General features: G+C 40.6%; 1 protein-coding gene across 10 annotated transcripts; it reads left to right on the forward strand.

Moving 5' to 3' along the window:
• Positions 1-1,205: 1,205 nt before the first annotated feature.
• On the forward strand, positions 1,206-23,024 carry PLAAT1 (phospholipase A and acyltransferase 1). 10 transcript variants are annotated; one of them, XM_067738433.1, is made up of 7 exons: positions 1,206-1,361; positions 2,429-2,557; positions 7,051-7,152; positions 7,856-7,989; positions 8,483-8,621; positions 12,402-12,670; positions 14,110-14,362. In XM_067738433.1, the coding sequence occupies exons 2-7, from the start codon at positions 2,554-2,556 to the stop codon at positions 14,131-14,133; spliced, it is 672 nt and encodes a 223-aa protein (XP_067594534.1). In that variant the 5' UTR covers positions 1,206-1,361; positions 2,429-2,553; the 3' UTR covers positions 14,134-14,362. The 10 variants fall into 10 exon arrangements, with proteins under 10 accessions (XP_067594534.1, XP_067594535.1, XP_067594531.1 ...); XM_067738434.1 differs by having other exon boundaries at positions 14,113-14,361; XM_067738430.1 differs by lacking the exon at positions 14,110-14,362 and adding an exon at positions 22,773-23,024 and having other exon boundaries at positions 1,207-1,361.
• Positions 23,025-23,593: the final 569 nt, after the last annotated feature.

Below are 23,593 nucleotides of genomic sequence, written 5' to 3' on the forward strand. Positions count from 1 at the left end.
CAGGATGGAAATTTTAATTCTGTACTGGTCATCCATAGAGTACTGCCAAGGAATGATTAACTATCTCTCCAATCTGTAGGAATGAAGGGAGAACTCAGAGTTCTCCTGAACGACAAAGCTTTCTCTGTTTCCCCTACTAATTCCATTCAGGCATCGAACCGAATTTACTCTTAACTGAATGCATTTTATCTATACCTGGCAGGGATCTAGAAGTAAAATTACAAGATTTATTTCATTTTGATTCTATCATGTTGCATTTAACCACAAATATCCCCCAAAATGAAAAGATAATTTATCCTTGTGCCCTGACTGAGCAACCCTCCTCGGTTCAGATTCATGAATCCATAATGCAGGGAGGAGAGTGGATGATTAAGTGTCTGATTAGAGAAAACAGATTAACCTGGCAAACATAATAAATTTAGCTCATAAGCAGGATGGCATTATAAATGCTCACAATAACTCTCCTGTATAAAATCATGAACCACTGCTTTCAGTAATGACTCAATTGAAATAGTTGGAACATAAAGCAAATGCATGTTTATGGATCTCTCTTTGAGACATTAAAAGAGTATTGAAAGGTATATCTGATTCAGTTTATAACTAAAAATACATTAAATAGGGAACATGTAAGAAAAAAATTAACTCATAAAAACAAAGCTACAACCTCTTAAGTGTTTGAGTTTCTGCTTTACCAACAAGTATATCTAGATCCCACATGTTTTCAATGTCTTTCTAGTACTTTGTTTCCAAAGATGCCAAAGCCAGACCCCAATTTCAGACCCTGCAGATTCACCCTTAACCTTCACCACGGAACCTGATTCCTTTATAAAGGCGGCTGCATCTTCAGGTCATTCTTATCCCATTGGGACAAAACAACATAAAATTAGAGAGCTATTTCAGCCTTTGAATCAGTAGGGAAAAAATCCTTCCTTTTAGCTGAGAGTCCATTTATATCAGAGTAAAAATCTAGGTTACGACTTGTTTGAAGGCAAGTCCTTGTGCTGTGCTCCAAAAAGTTCACTTAGCAGTCTGCAGGCCTTCCTTACTTAGCTGGTTTGTTATTCTTGGCCTCCCTTTTTTAGCAAGGAGAAAATGGATACTCTTCATGCCCAGCTTTATTTTTAAACTCTTATGGCTATATTCCTGGAGGCCTCTGCTGGCCCCTGGCCTGAAAGAGAGTCAGTTAGGCCCTGCTCTGTCACGTGCACACCCGAGTCGCCAGTTGCGCAGAATAAGGGACTTGCTCTGCTCCTCTATCTAGAATCAGACCTTTGTCAGGGACAGGGCAGGGCAAGTGGGGAGGGCAACGGGCTGCCCGAGGGAGTCGTGTCTTTAGGGAAGGCCCCATCCGACGGAGCCAGGTAAATTTCCCATTGGGAGAAACTGGTGCCTGGACATCTAGGGCCCTAGGCACCCTCCCTTCCTCCTTTCCGCCCTCCTCCCACTTCTGTAGTTGATCTTAGGCTGGAGGGGGGTGACAGGGAGGAGTCCAAAGCGGGTGGGGTCCACGTGTGTCCCCAAAGTCCTGGGCGCCGGAACTGGCTCCCGGGTACACATTTTGTAGGTATGTGTGGTGGGAAGCAGGGAGGTTTTTTTAAGGCCACTCCCTCCTCCCACCTTAGCTTAGACTGAGATGCTTTCTTGGGGCACAGGGACCAGGATCCTTTCTACTGCCTCCGAGGAATTTGTGTAGAGTGAGGAGGGGCGCGCTCCTAGTGGACGCAATGTGTATTCGAGCTCACGAACATTTCTGGGCTCAACAAGACAATTTAACGGTACAGCCGCCGCGTCTAGACCAGCCCTTGGTACCGGGAAAATTTGATGCAGGAACGTCCCAGTGGCGGGGCAGGGTGTCCTCGGTTAGTTACCAGGCTGGGGCTGCGCTTCGGCGGCTGGGTTTGTGTGTGTGTCTGTGCGAGCGGAGAGCAGGTGTGGTGTCGGTACTCCCAGAGGTGCGGAGGGGACGGAGGCGGGCGGGCGGGCGGGCGGAGGGTCCCCAGGCGGTGGCGCAGCCCGGCCCGGGCGGCAGGAGCAGTGAGCGTGCGCTGCACCGTCGGAGCGCCGGGGCCTTTCCGCGCGGCGGGGTGGCGTTGGCGCCGGAGGCCGGCCTTGGCTACCCGCAGTACGCCGCTGCCGCCGTGCCCTCCCCCGGGCGCAGATAGAGTGGACCCCCGGCCGGTAGCTGGAGGGGCAGCAGCGGCGTGGCCGGCGCGACCCCAGGACCCTCGCCGCTGCCACCTGTGGGGAGAATAACCCAGGCTTCAGAGTGAGGTGTACTGGGGAGGGGGAGGGAGGACCTCTAGGACCCCGACAGCCTTGCTGAACTGGCTCTCAGACGAGAGAGCCCCAGGGACCAGTAGAGAGCGTCTCATTTAACCTATGTCCCTCCTCCCCCCTCGCCCCCCCCCCATTTTTCTTTTCTTGCAAGTGGGAGAACAGAGTCCATGGGGAAAGAGAGACTCGCTTTCCCGTGTGACACAGCTATCAAGTGGCAGAACCAGGACTGGACCTCGTCTTGCTTACTAAGGCCTTGTATCCACCGTCTTCACTGAAATGAGTATGAATAATAAGTATTTATTATTATAATATATTAGGTTTTGGAACTATGAATGGTGATATCACTGTGGCATTCAGGACTATTAATGTAATTTGTGTGCTGGAAAAGCCCAGCCGCTCTGGCCTCCCTGGGCTCGGGATCCTAGTTCCTTCATTTATTAAACATTCCCTGGGCAGTTACTTGTGACAGCCACTCTGCAGCAAACTGCAGGTGTAGAGATAAACAGGAACCAGCCCTCCACGTGGAGCAGAAGAGAAAATTCCCCAGACATCAGTAACTCACGCAGGTGTAGCAAACGCAGTGGGCGTTAGAGAGATAAAGGAGTAGTGGTAGCTCGGAAGGAGATGTCACTTGTGGCTGAGAGGAGGTGGACCTTGGGGAGGAGGTGACATCTGATCTGGATCCTTAAGAGTGGGTCATTTGGAAATGGGCAGCGCATTCCAGGTAGAAGTTTCGGTACTAGCAACATAACTCCAGGTGAGAGTGAGGAATAATGGTTTGGTTTGCCTAGAATGTAGGGATGCATAAGGAGTCCAAGATTACAGAGGGAGCGAGATTCGGAGTCGACAGGGGGATCCACGGAGGGATTCCAAGCTAGGAATGAGGGGGCAATGGCTGATGGTTCATTTGGCTGGGAGTTGGAACCCTCAGCTGTAGGGAGAGGATGTGGGAGCAAGGATACTGGCAGCTCTGAGGGTCTGTGAATTAGCCGTTCTGGGAGCCTAGGGCTATGGATGAAAAATGCAGCTTTAGTGGGAAATGGTCCAGACTGAATTGGGAGACTGTTGGACTGTAGGGACAGCCCGTGCTTATGTTTCAGACCGCCAATAGCATCCTCGGGAGTAGTTTGTGAAAAAGTGCTCTTAGTATTCTTGTAACACAGGTGGCCCCAGGGACACAAGCAGCAGTTAATCAGCCTGTCCCTATCTGTGCAGGGGGGCCGTTATTTCTTCTGATGCATCCCGGGGGACCAACAAGGAGCTATAAACAAGGAAGCTTGTTTTGGCATGAAACAGGAAGTTTCTTGTACAAAGATTACAGACACTCTTTATTGTAAACTAGTCAAACAATTCTGTGCAGATGAACTGTTAAAATGAAGTACTTTTACCTTAAAGGTGACACACAAAGATTTCAGCAGAGGACTTAAAAATGTATCTTTAATTCGTTCTGTATTATCATGTTCGTGAAGCACTACATAACACACTTGCACTTGAATGGAATGGGTAGATGTCCATGTAAATCAAATTACCCAAGCAGACAGGTTTTAGCCATTTCCCTAAGGTATGATGAGTCTGGGAACCTTCTAAAAGCTTCTAGAAGCTTCTCATCTTGACACCTCCCCTGCAGAAGAGCAGGGGTTCCCCAAGGCTCCACTTCCTATTACTCACTGGTTCCACATATGAATGTTTAAAAACTTCCTGTGTTGTCTTATGAAATATACATTCTGTATGCTTTTGCAGCTTCTCTATCTAATGAATATTTGAGAGGGGGGAAGAGATGAAATATTGTTTAGTAGCAATTCCTTTGGCTAGTGATGTTAATCAGTGGAGTAAGGAAGGAGCATGCAGTCTGGAACAAGCAGACAGACCTGGGATTGAATTCTAGTTCTGTCAGTTACTACCTGTGTGACTTTTAGTTCTGATACTTAATTCATCTGAGTCTCAGTTTCCTCGTCTCTAAAAAGGTGATTGTAATCATCAGCTCACAACTGTTGTCCAGTCTCACAGCGTGCAAGAAGGGCTGCAGAAAGGTCAGCAAGGGAGGAGGTATAGTGCACACGGGGACAAGCATTTAAGGATGAGGAGCCTGACCTTGGATGCAGGCTAGTCTGAGTCCAGATGTGCGTTCTGCCCTTTCCCACTGTGTAACTTTGGATGAGTCTCTGAACTGCTGTGAACGTCAGGTTCCTCATACTTAAAATGGGGGAAATAATTATATCTACTTTGTGCTGTTGATTTGAGGATTGCACAGTTTCTGGGAAATAGAATGAGATGAACACTAGAGGTGAAAGGGACCTTGGAAGGCCTCCTCACCTTACCAGCGCCTCCCCCCCGCCCCATGGAAATCTTATTTTTATCAACTGTGACTGTGTTTAAACATTCCCAGTGAAGAGACTGATATCTGTACAAGGTGCTCCATTCCATTGTTGGATCACTTTCAATAAAAGAGAAATTCTCCCCGTATACAGCTAAAAGTTGCCTCATTGTAACTTCCCCATATTGGTCTTCTTCTATGCTCTGCGGGGGGGAAAAATACATTGATCTTTTTTTTTTTCATTAAAGATTTTTATTTTGAGCTAATTGTAGATTCACATGCAGTTGTAAGAAATAATACAGAGAGATCCCTTGTACCTTTGCCGGGTTTTCCCCAGTGGTAACATCTTGCAACACCACACTGCAGTATCACAAACAGGTTATTGACATGGACCACATGGAGAGGCAGAGCATTCCACCACCTCTAGCATCTTTCATATGTTGCCTTTTTATAGCCACACCCACTTCCTCCTTACCACTTCCTTAACCCCTGGCAACCATTATTAGTTCTCTGTTTCTATAATTAGGTCATGTCAAAATGTTGTATAGATGGAATCATATATATAACATGTCATGTCACTGGCTTTTTTCACTCAGCACAGTTCTCTAGAGATTCATCCTTGGTTGTGTTGTTGCATTTATTAATAGTTTGTTCTTTTTTACTCCTTAGGAGTAGTGTTCCATGGTATGGGTGTACCACAAATTGTTTACTGTTCACCCATGGAAGGTCATCTGGGTTGTTTCCAGTTTTGGCCTATTATGCTATAAACATTCGTGTACAGATTTTTGTGCAAATATAAGTCTTTAATGCCTCCAGTCTCTGGGATAAATGCCTAGGAGTGCAATTGCTGGACCATATTTTAGTTACAAGGTAAGTTTTTAAAGGAATTTCCAGACTACTTTGAGTGACTGCAACATTTTATATTATCAACAGCCGGTGAATGAGTGATCCAGTGACTCCACATTCTTGCCAGCATTTTCTCTGGTCACAATTTTTTAATTTAGCTACTGTGATAGGTATGTAGTGCTATCATGGTTTTAATCTAAATATCCCTAATAGCCACTGATGTTTAACATGGCTTGACATCTGCGGCTCTTCTTTGATGAAAGGTGTCATTGTGTCCTTTGCTCAAGTTCTAATTGTATTCTTTGCTTCTTAATTGTTAAGTCTTGAGAGTTCTTTGTATGTTCCTGCTATTGGTCCTTTCTTGGATATGTAGTTTTCAAAAATTTTCTCCTGCTCTGTAGCTTGTCTTTTTGTCCTTTTAATAGGGTCTTTTGTGCCACAAAAGTTTTGAATTTTGAGGACATCCAATTTGTCAGTTTTTCCTTTTATGAATAATACTTTTGGTGTCAAGTCTAAGAACTCTTCGTTTACCCTAAATCCTGAGGATTTTCTCCTATGTATTTTTCCCTCTATGTTTTATAATTTTATATTTTACATTTAAGTCCCAAAGTGACAGAACTAGCATGGAGAAGACCTGAAACAAGAACTCATGTCTCTCACACCTAGGGTAGTTATTTTTCCCTCCGTATTTTATAATACAAGTGTTTCAGGGAGTATTTTAAAAAGGTTGGCATTTGCTAATATCACTTTTTAGCTGTAAAATGTGATAATAACATAATAAACTCAAATCATGGTAGATTTTTAAAAAATGAATTAGGGTTAATTGAATAGTGCACTTGAAAAAAAACGTTACACTACAAAGTACTTTCTGTTCAAATGGTGGTTATTATTGTAAGCTTGGCTAGGTCTCTGAATGCTAACAGGCAGCTGTGTGTGCTTGCTGATTCCTTTTCATGGGAAATGTGTTTGTTTATATCATAGTATAGTATCTATTTTTCCTTTTAGTGCCCATGTGGCCAAATTGTGAACTGCCATATTAATAAGACTCAAACATATTTGAGAGGGTGGTTAGACTTAATAGTTTCCATAAAGTTGTTTTAATAGTTATTTTTCAACAGATGGACAGTTTGCATTTGGCCTCATTTCTGTGACAGTATGATGATTGAAGTTTTCAACAGATGGCATACAAATACTTGGGAAAACACCCTCCCAATATTAATTGTTGTAAAAAAGACTTTTAGTGTGCCAGGAAAATGATAGTCTGTATCCCCAAGCTCTTTGCCTATACTATTATAATTATAATTTAGATGATTTGGAAGTTTCCCTTTCTGGCACTTGGGTTTATTTTGTAAATGAGTATATGTATCTACATTAGAGTGAGAGATGCAGAGGAATACTCTGTTGTCAATTATATATCCAACATGGTTATAACATGAAATCTCCTTTTTATTATCAATGAATGTACATAACTTCCTCTTACTGAATCCTTCTACTTGGATGCTGTACATAGAAAATGTAATGTTCCATAAAAATCAACCATCAGAGACTTATATGTTCTTTCTGAAAAGTACTGACTTAAAAGGAAAAAAATTCACCAAACTGTGAATTTTCAGATGTACCCATCAATATGATGAACTTCCCAACCTTCCAAGTTGTCCCCCTTCTGCATCAACCACCTTGCACTGTTTTGGGAGTCAGAAATGAGGAATCAGACAGTAAGTGGGGCAGTTGGGGAGTGGTGGAAATCTGTGGGAGTGTTTGTGGTTGTCACAATGACAAAGGGTGTTTACTGATATTTAGTGGGTGTGTTATCGTACCTGGATTTGGGTCCCCTTGCCTGACGTGCAGCAAAGCCAACCTGTTGACACTGGGTTGTGGTGAAGGAAAGTACAGCATTTATTGCAGGGTGCCAAGCAAGAAGAATGGGCAGCTCATGCTCAAAAGTTCTGAACTCCCCAGTGGCTTTCAGGGAAGGGTTTTTAAAGGCAAGGTGAGGGAGGGGCCACAGGGTGTGTGATCAGCTTGTGCTCAATTCTCGGCTTGGTTGGCATCAAGGTGACGTTTCAAGCATCATTAATCTTCTGGTTTCAACCAGTCTGTGTCTATGTGGTTGAAGTCAGTAGTTTTCACCTGATGGGGTTCTGCTTCCTATAAAAACAACTTAGGAATGTGTGTCAGATATTTATCTATATATTTCAGGGAACTGGAAGTTTGGTGACTCCGCTATCTGGCTGATTTATAGTCTAAATTGTTACCAGTTTCCCCACCCAGCAGCTATTCTTTTTTTCTACTTCTTCACCTTTCCTAATCATTAACTCTTGAGCCAGCCTTTTAAGACTCAGGGGAAGCCTGGAAGACTAAAGCAAAAGCCTTTTTTCTTCAAAGGACAGGGACACGGGGACTTGTATATGGTTTCAGGTGGAGGCCAGTGTGCCTGGGTCTGCACAGCACAGTTCAGCACAAGGAAGAAAGGTCCTGTGTCCTACAGTATGCCTGAATATCTGACTGGACACTCATCTGAGCCTGGAGCTTGTGTCCGCTTAAATCACAGAGTAAGTTTTGCAGGATAAAGTATACTTTTGCACAGAATGTTCGTGAACACCCAGACCTCTTTTTGATTTTACTAAGTCACTATATGCAAGGCTGAAAGACTTCTGATCTTCTGCTTCTGAATCCTGACTTTTTTCATGCTAAGTGCTTTATTATATTTTTTGTGTAGTCATGAACTGAACATTTACATAGTAAAACAGATATTATCATGAAATGCTTATTATAATAAAGGAGCCTTGGGGTTAATCAGTATGAGAAGCATTGCTATAGAAAATTAAGCAATAGTAGAGAAATTCTTTCTCCACTTGTCCATGTGTGCACACATAATTCCGTGTAGGAATCATTGAAAGAAAAGGTCAGTGGTGTAAATCTAAGTATTTAATAAGGAATGCAATCCCAATAAATTCTGTATTGCCATGTTTCTATAGAAGCCTTGAACTGATTTTCTTTTGCCAAGTCATATCAGCTAGATCTTCTTTGTGTCTGTCGTTGCAGATGGCGTTTAATGATTGCTTTAGTTTGAACTATCCTGGCAACCCTCAGCCAGGTGATTTGATTGAAGTGTTTCGTCCTGGCTATCAACACTGGGCACTGTACTTGGGTGATGGGTATGTTATCAACATAGCACCTCTAGGTAAGGTTTGTTTCCAGAAGCTCCTGGGAGCTTTTTAGTTTTCTTGTTACAAGAAGGAATCATGAAAAATCATAAAATAAAACAGACTAGAAATAAAATGTAGAAAGTAGATAAATCCAACTGATCTAGGTTTACAGAAGGACCTTCTAAGACTAAAGTGGCATTGAAGAAATCACAAAAGCCAGTTAACATTAAAATTTTAAACCTCTGCATTAAAAAAACACAGTTAAAAAGTAAATAATCAGCGGGGGAAAATATTTGCCACAAACATGACAAGAGTCACAATGTCTTTATATATAATACAAATAGATTATTTCAATTCATTCAACATCTACTTATAGATTTTCCAGTATGTGCCAAAGGCTATTCTAAATGCTAGGGATACATAAGCCAGTCCCTACACAGTGGAGCTTACATTCTAGTGGAGAGAGAGAGGGAGACAGAGACAGAGAGAGAGGGAGAGAGGGAGAGAGGGAGCATGAACAAAATACAGAAAGTAATGTTAGATTAGAGATAAGTGATAATGGAGAAAATCATAGAAGCAGGATAGGAAGTGCTGGGGAGTTGTGGCTGCTGCAGTTTTAAATTAGCTGGTCAGGAAAATCTCACGAGAAAGTAACATTTAAGACATAACTTGAAAGAGGTGAAGAAACCCAGCACGTGGCATTTGGGGAAAGAGTTCCTTAAGCTGAGGGAACAGCAGCGAACACCCAAATCCCAACAAACAAATGGGTAAAAGATTGTGAACAGTCTGTAGAAGACTGTAGAAGACTGTTTTTAAAGGTTTCAGCTTTTCAGTCATCTAGGAATTATAAAATAAAATGACAGATTTTATGCCTCTCACATTAGCAAAATTAAAAAAAATGATAATCTGTTGATAAAGGTATAATGAAATGAACACAAGGATACTGTTGACAGAAATATAAGTTGATAAAATTGTTCGCAAACACAATTTAACAATATGTGCTAAGAGTCTTAAAGGAGTTCATACGCTCTGACCCTGTAATTTTACCTCTATGAATCTATTCTTGGGAAATACTTTTAGAGATACTAATTTAATATTTGCGTATGAGAATGTTCACTTCTATCTCATTTATAATGGTTTAAAAAACAGAATGGATCAATGGCTAGCAAGGGAATGATTAAGTGAATTATGATTTAGCCACAAGATATTAGGTACCTGTGTTTGGCAGAATTTTTTTTTTTTTTTTTTTTTTTTGCGGTACGCGGGCCTCTCACTGTTGTGGCCTCTCCCGATGCGGAGCACAGGCTCCGGACTCGCAGGCTTAGCGGCCATGGCTCACAGGCCCAGCCTCTCCGCGGCATGTGGGATCTTCCCGGACCGGGGCACGAACCCGTGTCCCCTGCATTGGCAGGCAAACTCTCAACCACTGCGCAACCAGGGAAGGCCTGGCAGAATTTTTTAGTTGCAAGTAACATAAATTCAAATTCACTTAAACAAAACGGCAAATTCATTGCTTCAGTGAAGGAAACTACAGAAAGAGTAGAGATGGTGCTGGCCTCAGGGATGCCCAGATCTAGGGGATTGAACACTATCAAAATTCTCCATCCCACATCTGCATTCTTCTTCTGTATATTGTCTTCATTATCCCAGGCTATGTCTAAGAAGCTGAGCTGATGACCATAAGCATTCTTAGGCTCTCATCCTTACAGGCTTGTGACCCACAGGAGAGAGTTACTTCCTGCCCATTGCAGTTAGAAAAATCATGGAGAATGACTCTAATTGTCTGGTGTGGGTCCCATGTCCATCACTGAACCATAACTGTGTGCAGGAATAGGATAGTATGACTGGCCTAGAAAGAGTCTTTTCCAGAAAGGAAGAAGCAGTGGTAAGATGGGGTGCTCAGTGACTAAAACAATAATACTTTAACAGCTAAAAATCATTTCTGGACATCTTTAATTGCATGAAAGATGATCTAGTATGATAGCTATTGGAAAATTCCAGATTAAAGTGCATTGTGTAATATGGTACCTGGTTTGCAAAGAAATCGTATATACACACATACATGTTAATGCAAACATATACACACATATACAAGTGATAATAAAAGACAGTAAAAATACATCAAAATAATAATAATAGTTATTTCTGAGTGGCAGGATAATAGGTGGTTTATATTTATTTATGTGTTTATGCTGTATTTTTCTGTATTTTCTACAGGTTTAGAAATGAGCACAAATTATTAAGAAAAAATGTATGCAAATAACAAATAGCTTAGAATAATTTTTCCTCAAGATACCTTTATAAAGAAGTGTTTATAGGCCTAAGTCTTACTATCTTGAGAGCTTCTGAGAACTGTTAATGAAGTGATTTTTGCAAGATTTTGAGCTATTTGCCTCTTGTTCTAGAATATTGGAAGTGGAAATGGCAAATAAAATGACATTTACGATATAGAGCCATTCATTCTGTAGAGTCTAATAATTAACGCTAAGCAATTCTTTACATTATCTCTGCAGTTTTCACATTTGGAAAATAATATGAGGTTTTTGTGCTGTTTTCTTTTTTCCCACCGTAAGCTCCATCTTAATGTGGTTCAAGCACTGAGCTTTGATCCTGTAGACGGAAGTTAAATTCCTGTTTCTGTTAACTACTTGTGGGATGTTCCACAAGCCAGTTTCTCTCTCCAAGCTTTGATTTTCTCATCGGTAAATTGATTACATCAAACTAGTCACAAAAAAAAATTGAATAATTCTAACTAGGATATATGTGTCCTATGAACTTGTAATGTGTAAGAACTTTTAACATGTAAGATAATTAACTGGAAATGCTGCTCCAATGAAAAGGATTTTGGAGGAGAGAAAAAAAGAGGAGTGGAAAAAAATGTTTGCTTTTAGTCATAACTGAAAGGACAAGTGTCATAACACTGGTTATACAGAGACCCTTCATCTCATGATTTACTTGAACAATGGCCAAGCATAGCAGTCTCGGGCAGATGGAGAGGGCCTAGGGCCTGGTGTTAAAGCTGAACGCTAAGGAATCAGATGCCTCAGGTGCTGATCACGGCACACCAGGACACAGAGGTTTCAGGCAGTCTAGACCAATGCTTACTAATAGAGGCAGTAAGATGGAGTGGTAGGGCATGGGGAATTGTGACAGGTGGGTAGGGCACAGCTAGGGGCCACATAGAGTGGACAGTGCCTACTACATTAGGTTTAGTTTTAGGACTTAGTTTCTTGGCTAAAGGAACTAGCAAAACAAAGGCAGGGCCCCAGCCTGATCCCAACTGACCCCTGAGAAGACTGGGGTCCCCTGCAGGTTTCAAAGTGAAGCCTAATTAAAAGAACAAGTGTAAAAACAGAGCTGGGTGTGAGGAGTGCTGCTTAGATGCAGGACAAGAGCACTAATTGTAATGCACTACTGCTAAGCCCAATGGTATTAGTTTGGAAGGGTTCAAATGCTGAAAAATAGACTGCATCATAGAAAAAGGGGGCAATGATCTTATCTGTACTTTGTTGGAAACATATGCCAAGATCCCTAATAATAATCAATTGATAGGGAACTTATTCCTCAAAAATAGGTAGAGTTTTCACACCCAATTTGTTCTATAAATTTTCAAAAAGATAGGTAGATATAGATTTTCAAAAAGTTTTCTTATATTCTCACTCATATAGTGTTGAACAAATGTTAGTGATAAATTAGAGAATGAGGGTTTACTCTTAGTAAGATTAAATGGTTTCTGGTTTGAGGATAAGTTAGGATGGCAGTGGAGTTCACTGGGCTGGGTCGCTATATCTTGCTAACCAGAATTCTCCTTATAGACGATGGCATTTCTGCATCGTTTACAAGCGCCAAGTCTGTATTCAGCAGAAAGGCCCTGGTGAAGATGCAGCTTTTGAAGGATGTTGTGGGAAATGACACATACAGAATAAACAATAAATACGATGGAACATACCCACCACTCCCCGTGGAAGAAGTCATGCAGCGGTCAGAGTTTGTTGCTGGACAGGAGGTGGAGTATGACTTACTTGTCAACAACTGTGAGCATTTTGTGACTTTGCTCCGCTATGGAGAAGGAGTTTCAGAGCAGGTGAGTTTTCTCTAGGAGAAATGGAAGTTTCTCACATTGGGAAAATAATAGCTACTGACTATGATCAAGTTTTCTGGCCTCAAACAAATGGAAAAGAACAAGAAAATATGAGAACACTGAAGGACAAAGGAGGGAATCGAGTTGCCCAAGGTCATGCAGCAATTTCATGACCACACTGAGACTAGAACATTCGTATCATGAATTTAGGTTAGAAGGGACTTGAAGCAGAGTCAACACCATAGCTTTCTGTCATTCTTATTGCCCTCTGTCCTTCAGTTTTTTTCCCCATCACCCCACCATACAGCAATTAAATCAGTAACTTTATATACTGAAAAAAATATGCTGACATTTTTGAGTGGGAGTTCATTTGCCGAAAACATAGATGGTAATAGTGAGATTCTTCTCCTTTAGCTGAAAGAGGCTAACTGATGCCATAGCTTGGTGGCTTTGTAGATGTCTTCTGTTTCCTTGTGATGCTAGTTTCAAATAAATGTTGTGCTTTTGAGGAGATCCTTTGATTCATTGAGCTTTTGGAGGATTTTCAGTGAATTAATTGACTTTTTTAAAAATTATTTATTTATTTTTTGGTTGTGCCGGGTCTTAGTTGCAGCAGGCAGGCTCCTTAGTTGTGGCTCCAGGGCTCCTTAGTTGTGGCATGCGAACTCTTAGTTGCAGTGTGCATGTGGGATCTAGTTCCCTGACCAGGGATTGAACCCGGGCCCCCTGCATTGGGAGCTCGGAGTCCTATCCACTGTGCCACCAGGGGGACTTCCCCCACCAGAGGAAGTAGCTTATAGTTTTGTTATTTACCATCACTATTCGGTAGTATGTTAGATTCCTCACTAAAAGCATGCCCTTTCCCTACCTATCTTCCCACCAATCCAATTCCATCATTGATGTTTTAACCTAAAGATTTATTAAAGTGGTGTGAGAAAATGAATATGTAAAGGCTTTCAGTATCTTTAAATGGTGGATCTGTTATATAAATGTCTATTCTGAGGAATGAAGTTACAATTCTGCTCACGAAAGCTTGGGAAAATGGGAGATGGAACATAATGAAAGGATACATTTGTTTTTATTAAGAAGTAATTTAATTGGAAATTCATTTTTATTAGGAAGTGCATTACCATAATGAATGTTCTATTCACATGTAGCAATAAATTGCTTCTGATCCAAAACACAGGACGTGCACACAAGTTTCAGCTCACCTTTGCATTGAAAAGTAGTGGTACGGCTAAGAAATAAAGTTTGTTAATGACAAAGTTGTCCACTGCACTCAATCAGTATTTTTTTTTAATGTGGCTAAATCAAAAGGAATTAAAGCCATCTTTTTGCTTTGACTCTCACTTGTAATCTATCATCTTTCTACCTTTCATACCCAGATCAAGACCCATGAAAAAGTAACCATTTTTTTAACAACTAATAGAAATGTTCTTTAGCAGGTTCTGATGAAGATGGTGTAGTGACAGCCTTAAGGACACACCTAAGCTTTGGAATTCTGCTGATCTGAGCTAGAGCCCCATCTTCACCACTTCATAGCTGGATGACTTTGGACACATTGTTTATCAGTTTCCTAATCTATAAAGCGAGGTTATTTTATAGATTGTAAGAGATTTTTAAAGTCTCTTAGCATACTCCGTTACATATTATTCATCCCAATAAAAAGTGTACTTTCATAGACTACTTTTAATTTCAGTATTTTAGCAATTTTATAGATCTTTGTTGGCACTCTTCAGTAAAATTCTCTTGATCTAAGAAACTACAGCACTCGAATTGTTATTTTTATTTCTATCAATAATTAATAGTGTTAGTACTAATAATAACTAATATTAGATTTGTTTTCCAGGGTCCCTTTAAGGTTTAGGGGTCTTGAGCATAGAACAGTATCCTTGAGAAATGGCTGTGTATTTCCCCCAATTTAAAAAACTATAAATACATAAAAAGGTTAGAAAGGTGGAAGGATTGTGGCCCCATCTTTTTCTTCTTTGTACTTTTCTGTATTTTTTAAAAAATTAATGAACTTTACTTTTTAGAGTAGTTTTAAATTCACAGCAAAATTGAGCTGAAAGTATAGAGAGTTCCCACATACTCCCCCTCCCACACACATAAATGTATCCTTCCCCACTGTCAACATCCTACAGCAGTGTGGTATATTTGTTACAAAAGATGAACCAACATTGGTACATCCTTATCAACCAGAATCCATGGTGAAGGAAACCAGAATATGCCACCTGCAAATATGTCACTTTGGCATAAGGATTATTTTGAGCAATTGAGAGACAACTGAGTAGAAGCAGTTGCAAGAAAAGCTCTCTGCCCTCCCCCTATTTGCCTAAAAGCAGGACATAAATTTTCAAAGGTGTTCCTCCTCCCCACTCTACCAGGAAGGACAAAAGTTAATCATCAGGGACAACCAGTGGTTAATGTAAGACCCTTATCAGCCTAGAGAGGGCACTAGAGGTATCTACATAACAAACTACATACAAGCCTCTGTTTACCATTAGTTTCCTGTATGTTTACCTTCCCACAGACTGTTGCCCTTGGAAGGCGAACCACTTTCCTGTGTCCTGTCATTTCTCCACAAATTTATTGTTCTTTGTTGAAGATGCTATATAAGCCTAAGCCTGAATTCTTTGTGTCTTATTTTATTTATTTATTTTTATACAGCATGTTCTTAGTTATGTGTTTTATACATATTAGTGTATATATGTCAATCCCAATCTCCCAATTCATCCCACCACCACCACGCCCTGCCACTTTCCCCGCTTGGCGTCCATACGTTTGTTCTCTACATCTGTGTCTCTATTTCTGCATTGCAAACCAGTTCATCTGTACCATTTTTCTAGATTCCACATATATGTGTTCATATACGATATTTGTTTTTCTCTTTCTGACTTACTTCACTCTGTATGACAGTCTCTAGGTCCATCCACATCTCTACAAATGACCCAGTTTCGTTCCTTTTTATGGCTAATATTCCACTGCATATATGTACCACATCTTCTTTATCCGTTTGTCTGTCAGTGGGCATTTAGGTTGATTTCATGACCTGGCTATTGTAAATAGTGCTGCAATAAACACTGGGGTGCATGTGTCTTTTTGAATTATGGTTTTCTCTGGGTATATGCCCAGTAGTGGGATTGCTGGATCATGTGGTAATTCTATTTTTAGTTTTTTAGGGAACCTGCATACCACCCTCCAAAGTAGCTGTATCAATTTACATTCCCACCAACAGTGCAAGAGGGTTCCCTTTTCTCCACACCCTCTCTAGCATTTGTTGTTTGTAGATTTTCTGATGATGCCCATTCTAACCAGTGTGAGGTGATACCTCGTTGTAGTTTTTTTTTTTCGGTACGAGGGCCTCTCACTGTTGCGGCCTCTCCTGTTGCAGAGCACAGGCTCTGGACGTGCAGGCTCAGTGGCCATGGCCCACGGGGCCAGCCGCTTTGTGGCATGTGGGATCCTCCTGGACCGGGGCATGAACCCGTGTCCCCTGCATCGGCAGGCAGACTCTCAACCACTGGGCCACCAGGGAAGCCCCTCATTGTAGTTTTGATTTGCATGTCTCTAATAACCAGTAATGTTGAGCAGCTTTTCATGTGTCTCTTGGCCATCTGTATGTCTTCTTTGGAGAAATGTCTGTTTAGATCTTCTGCCCATTTTTGATTGGGTTGTTTGTTTTTTTAATATTGAGCTGCATGAACTGTTTATATATTTCGGAGATTAATCCTTTGTCCGTTGATTCGTTTGCAAATATTTTCTCCCATTCTGAGGGTTATCTTTTCGTCTTGTTTACAGTTTCCTTGCTGTGCAAAAGCTTTTAAGTTTCATTAGCTCCCATTTGTTTATTTTTGTTTTTATTTCCATCTCTCCAGGAGGTGGGTCAAAAAGGATCTTGCTGTGATTTATGTCAAAGAGTGTTCTTCCTAGGTTTTCCTGTAAGAGTTTTATAGTGTCCGGTCTTACATTTAGGTCTCTAATCCATTTTGAGTTTATTTTTGTGTATGGTGTTAGGGAGTGTTTTAATTTCATTCTTTTACATGTAGCTGTCCAGTTTTCCCAGCACCACTTATTGAAGAGGCTGTCTTTTCTCCATTGTATATCCTTGCCTCCTTTGTCATAGATTAGTTGACCGTAGGTGCGTGGGTTTATCTGTGGGCTTTCTATCCTTTTCCATTGATCTATATTTCTGTTTTTGTGCCAGTACCATATTGTCTTGATTACTGTAGCTTTGTAGTGTAGGCTGAAGTCAGGGAGTCTGATTCCTCCAGCTCCGTTTTTTTCCCCCAAGATTGCTTTGGCTATTCAGGGTCTTTTGTGTCTCCATACAAATTTTAAGATTTTTTGTTCCAGTTCTGTAAAAAATGCCATTGGTAATTTGATAGGGGTTGCATTGAATCTGTAGATTGCTTTGGGTAGTATAGTCATTTTCACAATACTGATTCTTCCAATCCAAGAACATGGTATATCTCTCCATCTGTCTGTGTCATCTTTTTTTTTTTTAATTTTTAATTTTATTTATTTATTTATTTTTGGCTGTGTTGGGTCTTTGTTTCTGTGCATGGGCTTTCTCTAGTTGCGGCGAGAGGGGGCCACTCTTCATCGTGGTCACGGGCCTCTCACTGTCGCGGCCTCTCTTGTTGCAGAGCACAAGCTCCAGACGCGCAGGGTCAGTAGTTGTGGCTCATGGGCCTAGTTGCTCTGCGGCATGTGGGATCTTCCCAGACCAGGGCTCGAACCCGTGTCCCCTGCATTGGCAGGCAGATTCTCAACCACTGCGCCACCAGGGAAGCCCCTGTTTGTGTCATCTTTGATTTCTTTCATCACTGTCTTATAGTTTTCTGAGTACAGGTCTTTTACCTCCTTAGATAGGTTTATTCCTAGTTATTTTATTCTTTTTGTTGCAATGGTGAAGGGGATTGTTTCCTTAATTTCTTTTTCTGATCTTTTGTTGTTAGTGTATAGGAATGCAAGAGATTTCTATGCATTAATTTTGTATCCTGCTACTTTACCAAATTCATTGATTAGCTCTAGTAGTTTTCTGGTGGCATCTTTAGGATTCTCTATGTATGGTATCATGCCATCTGAAAACAGTGATGATTTTACTTCTTTTCCAATTTGTATTCCTTTTATTTCTTTTCTTCTCTGATTGCCATGGCTAGGACTTCCAAAACTATGTTGAATAATAGTGGCGAGAATGGACATCCTTGTCTTTTCCTGATCTTAGAGGAAATGCTTTCAGTTTTTTACCATTGAGAATGATGTTTGCTGTGGGTTTGTCATATATGGCCTTTATTATGTTGAGGTAGGTTCCCTCTTTGCTCACTTTCTGGAGAGTTTATCATAAATGGGTATTGAATTTTGTCGAAAGCTTTTTCTGTATCTATTGAGATGATCATATGGTTTTTCTCCTTCAATTTGTTAATGTGGTGTATCACACTGATTGATTTGGGTATACTGAAGAATCCTTGCATCCCTGGGATAAATCCCACTTGATCGAGGTATATGCTCCTTTTAATGTGCTGTTGGAATCTGTTTGCTAGTATTTTGTTGGGGATTTTTGCATCTATATTCATCAGTGATATTGGTCTGTAATTTTCTTTTTTTGCATTATCTTTGTCTGGTTTTGGTATCAGGGTGATGGTGGCCTTGTAGAATGAGTTTGGGAGTGTTCCTTCCTCTGCAGTTTTTTGGAAAAGTTTGAGAAAGATAGTTGTTAGCTCTTCTCTAAATGTTTGATAGAATTCGCCTGTGAAGCCATCTGGTTCTGGACTTTTGTTTGTTGGAAGATTTTTAATCACAGTTTCAATTTCAGTGCTTGTGATTGGTCTGTTCATATTTTCTATTTCTTCCTGATTCAGTCTTGGCAGTTGTGCATTTCTAAGAATGTGTCCATTTCTTCCAGGTTGCCCATTTTATTAGCATAGTGTTGCTTGTAGTAGTCTCTTAGGATGCTTTGTATTTCTGTGGTGTCCATTGTACCTTCTCCTTTTTCATTTCTAATTTTATTGATTTGAGTCCTCTTCCTCTTTTTCTTGATGAGTCTGGCTAAAGATTTACAATTTTGTTTATCTTCTCAAAAAACCAGCTTTTAGTTTTATTGATCTTTGCTATTGTTTTCTTTGTTTCTATTTCATTTATTTCTGCTCTGATCTTTATGATTCCTTTCCTTTCACTAACGCTGTGTTTTGTTTATTCTCTCTCTTTGAGTTACTCTTCCCTGAATTTCTCCCATGAGTATATGAGATATGCATTTTAATAAACTTCTGTTTGCTTTCCTCTTATTACAGAGCCTCAGCTGAGAACTTGTTATGGGTAAAGGAAAAAATTTTCTTCCCCTAAAATAGTTAACATAAGGGTTCACTCTTTATGTTGTAAATTCTGTTGGTTTTGACAACTGTGTAATGTCATCCTGTATACTCTGCTTAATCATTCCCTCTTTCTCTAAATCTCTGGCAACCACTGATTTTTTTTTTTTTTTTTACTGCTCTGTAGTTTATCTTTCCCAGAATGTCATATAGTTGAAATCATACTAAGCAATATGCACTTAAAATTCTTCCATGTCTTTTCATGGTTTGGTTTCTCATTTCTTTTTATCGCTGAATAATATTCCCTTGTCTGGATGCACCACAGTTTATTTTTCCACTCACCTACTGAAGGACATCTTGGCTGCTTCCCAGTTTTGGTAATTATGAAAAAAAGCTGCTGGAAACATTTGCATGTAGGTCTTTTGTGGATGTTAATTTTTGACTCATTTGGATAAACACCAAGTATTATGATTGTTGGATCATACGGTAAGAGTATGTTTAGTTTTGTAAGAAACTGCCCAGCTGTCTTCCAAAGTGGCTGTACCATTTTGAATTCCCATCAGCCTTGAACGAGAGCTCCTGTTGCTCCAAATCTTTAGCATTTGGCACTGTCAGCGTTTTGGAGGTTAGCCATTCTGATAGGTACGTGGTTGTATCTCCATTGTTTTAATTTGCAATTCCTTAAATATGTATGATGTTGGACATCTTTTCATGTATTATTTGCTATCTGCATATCACATTTAGTGATGTGTCTCTTGAGATCTTTAGCCCAATTTTAATTGTGTTGCTTGCTTGTTTTCATATTGTTGAGTTTTAAGAGTTCTTAGCGTATTTTGGAAAACTATCTTTTATCAAATATGCCTTTTACCAATGTTTTCTTCCAGCCTGTGGCTTGTCTTTTCCTTATTTTTACAAATTCCTAAAATCAACATTTCTCACTGTTCGAGTCTAAACAAGTTATTAAAATGTGTCTATCTTTGTGGAAGATAGCAGCACCCTTGAATGGGCCTGGACAAGCTGACACTACACGCTGACTGTGTTTCTTTGCTTAGCACTGCAGCCTTAGAGTCTTGGGGGAAGAGGGATTTTGATAACCCCTACAGTTATCTGTGACCCAGCTAAACTGATGTCTGGACCCAGCTGCTTCAGTTATAGCTAACATTTCATTGAGCATGTATATATAGATCCTCAGAATGGGTTGTTTACCATGCCCCCCACCCCACCCCGAAAGCCCTATAAAGGATGAAGTGTGCCGGATAGGATTTGGTGATCTTATAATCCTAAATCAGCCATGAAGTAAAAGCTCTTGTTCATGCTGTTTCACCACAAAAATCCTGGGATTTTATAATCTTGCAGGTTAGATCCCATTACACATAACTCTAAGGGATTGTCCAAATTACATGTGCTTTTTCCATTTAGAATGCAACTTGAAAAAAATAAATGTTTGGGATTTGGGAAACTGCATGCTGGAAGTGGCTTTATTATAATTGTATCTTGCCTGTGCAATCTCAGGGGATTTTGAGTTAGTATTAAGTTGTCTGTCCCCTCCCCAGGTCTCTTAGACTTATGGGATTTCTCTCACATGTTATGTTTCTAGTGGCTGAAAGATACCCAATGAGTTAGGACTGCATCTAGCTGGGGCCACCCCACCCACAGGATCCTGCCATTTTCCCAGGGCTGTCCTCTGCTGCCATTTGATATCTCTGTTTAAAGACACCAATTGCACCTTCCTGTTTTTGCATTGCCTGCCATATTTTCCTGTATCAGCCCTCCTTGGAATCTCAGCATCTGCCTGGAATTGCATGAGGTTTGGGCTTGGTTTATAATCCTTACTCCCTGTCTGATTATTGATTCTGCCCCTCTTTGGAATTTTGTCTGGTATCTTGTATCTCCCAGCCCTTTTTTGCTCCCCATGAGCTATGTGGGTAGCTCTATGCTATAGTGAATTCTGACTCTCTCCTGGGAAGCAACTTAGGTAGCAACTAATTAAAAATTATGGATAAAAGAAAGAACCAACTAACCAAATACATTAAATTAGAATTGTAAACTAAAATAGGATTTTTCAGTTGTTTGCCAGTGTCGTTCTCTTTGGCAACTGGGGATGGTAACAGAGCAGGGAGTTATAATTACAGGCCTCATCCCTAGAGACCACAGGATGATGTAATGAAGTGAATACTCTTGCCATTGTGCTTCTGTCCTGGCTAGAACCCATGCTGCCTGTTCCCCATAGGGAACCCACAGTTAGGGAGGGAACATTATGTGGCATATGGGGGTGGCAGGCTCCGTGGTGGAGGGCTGTGGGTTAGACAGAGGGCATGCTCCAGTGTGAGCTGGGTCACACTTTCCAGCACTGGGGCTGGTCTCCAGAGTAATTTAGGAAAAATGTTTTGCTTTATTTGAAAGCCCGATTCTTAACTCCCAGAGAATAACTGTTGTTTTCAGAATACCTGATGACTCTGAAGTATCTGAATGTGACCTTTGGGTCATAAAATTGCACTGCAGATGGAAGGCGATATTAGTTGAGTGCCATGAAACCATGAATATTCATCAGTTCCATCATCATGATGATGATTAATACCCTTAAAGATATAAATGTCTGAGCTCCTTTATGGACAATTGAGCTTGAGAGTGGTTTATTTTCGTTTGTCTACATGAGAAATTACTTTTTGACATGATAGTTATCATCAGTATTGACTTCTCTTGAAGTTTGTTTATCAGAATAGAAAGTGTATCTACCAAATAAGAGCCTATAGGTATTGAGCTCAAGTCACATCCCTGAATTATTTTCCTAACAGACATGAAGTCAAGGAACACACACACACACACACACACACACACACACACACACACACACACACATATACGGGTCCATCCAAATGCTGTCATCTTTTTAATAGACTTCTTGAATGAGTGCTCCCACTTTCTTATCATGTCTACACCCCTCAACCAATACACACACACACACACACACACACACACACACACACACACAGGATATTCACCTTGATATAGAATCAACCAAACCAGTATGTGTTTAGGGGGTAGGGGTTTCATAGGGGGAGAACACATGGTTCAAGATTAAACTATATCTAAACATCCTGGTGGTACGACCTCCCTCGGGCAAATCACTTTTAACTTCTCAAGTTTTACAAAACAGGAGTAATGCTACCTCCCAGGGGTACTATGACAATTATTAGGAATTGTGGCATAATGAGTTTGTAAACTCTCAGAAGCTATAAAAATATGAAGAATCTCGGGCTTCCCTGGTGGCGCAGTGGTTGCGAATCTGCCTGCTAATGCAGGGGACACGGGTTCGAGCCCTGGTCTGGGAGAATCCCACATGCCACGGAGCAACTAGGCCCGTGAGCCACAACTACTGAGCCTGCGCGTCTGGAGCCTGTGCTCCGCAACAAGAGAGGCCGCGATGCTGAGAGGCCCGCGCACCGCGATGAAGAGTGGCCCCCGCTTGCCACAACTAGAGAAAGCCCACACACAGAAACGAAGACCCAACACAGCAAAAATAAAATAATTAATAAACTCCTACTCCCAACATCTTCTTAAAAAAGAAAAAGAGGGATCTCTACCTATGTGTATTTCTATCTTTGTCATAATTATAATAATTATAAATTTATTTCATCTGCATACAGAATTTTAATTTTGCATTGAGTTTTAAATTCATCCATTGTACATTAAAATGGGTCTTCAGTTTAGGAAACAAGCTAAAGCTGGGGTTTAGGACACTGAGATGCTTTTAGAATAAGATGTGTTTTTGTTTGTTTCCTGTTTCCTTATAGGCCAACCGAGCAATAAGTACCATTGGGTTTGTGGCAGCTGCCGCTGGTGCCTTCTCTTTCCTTGGCTTGTTTCCAAAAAGACTAAGAGCAAAATACTATTAATTTACTGAAGAGATATTGGAGCCGAAGGAATTTGTGAGGAAGAAAAGAAACTTGGGATGAATACTTATTTTCAATGTATCATTGTTGTTCCAAATTCCAATGATGGATGGCAGGCTCTTTAATAAATTGTTTACTGGTATTGTCTCATCACTGAGCCATGGAAATTTTTCTCCCTACTAGCATAGATTTCCTGTGGCAGCTTGAGTAAGAAGCAGTAGCCTTTTGAGTGAGCCAGCAGAGGACCTTAATATCACATCATCATTTATCTTCTATAAATATTGTTTTCCTTTCCCCTGAGGGTAACTATTTTGTATTTGCCAGAGGGATAAAGAACCTTTTATATGTGATTTTGAAAAAAAATGTTAAGAGCCCCCAATTTTTGGGTTGACATCAAAATTCATATTCCTTTTCTGGTGAGAAAAGAATTTTGGAAATTCAGCATTTGGTTAGGCAGCTTGAAGAACTTTTGATTAATAAACCATTTGAGGCTGGACACCCATCTCCTTGCTCCTGTGTAGATGGGGGCAGGGGGTGAATGGGAGAAGGAACTCTCGGCTCCAGTGTTTCAGATCCAGTGATTTCCCTGGAAGCGACTCATTTGTAAGGAATATGTGAGAAGCTGGAGTGGGCTGTTACTTCTACAAAGCTCCATCATTCCCTTTGGATTTTGAAGTATTTCAAGAGTTTGACCCTCCTAACCTTAGCAAGAGATCATTAAA

This window comes from Pseudorca crassidens, chromosome 5 (assembly GCF_039906515.1).
Source record: "Pseudorca crassidens isolate mPseCra1 chromosome 5, mPseCra1.hap1, whole genome shotgun sequence".
Taxonomy (NCBI): domain Eukaryota; kingdom Metazoa; phylum Chordata; class Mammalia; order Artiodactyla; family Delphinidae; genus Pseudorca; species Pseudorca crassidens.

Excerpts from the sequence above, each read along its gene's own strand:
- PLAAT1 (XM_067738430.1), top strand. Across the intron at positions 8,622-12,401 it reads TATCAACATAGCACCTCTAG|ACGATGGCATTTCTGCATCG; the intron begins GTAAGGTTTGTT and ends TTCTCCTTATAG. Across the intron at positions 12,671-22,772 it reads GAGAAGGAGTTTCAGAGCAG|GCCAACCGAGCAATAAGTAC; the intron begins GTGAGTTTTCTC and ends GTTTCCTTATAG.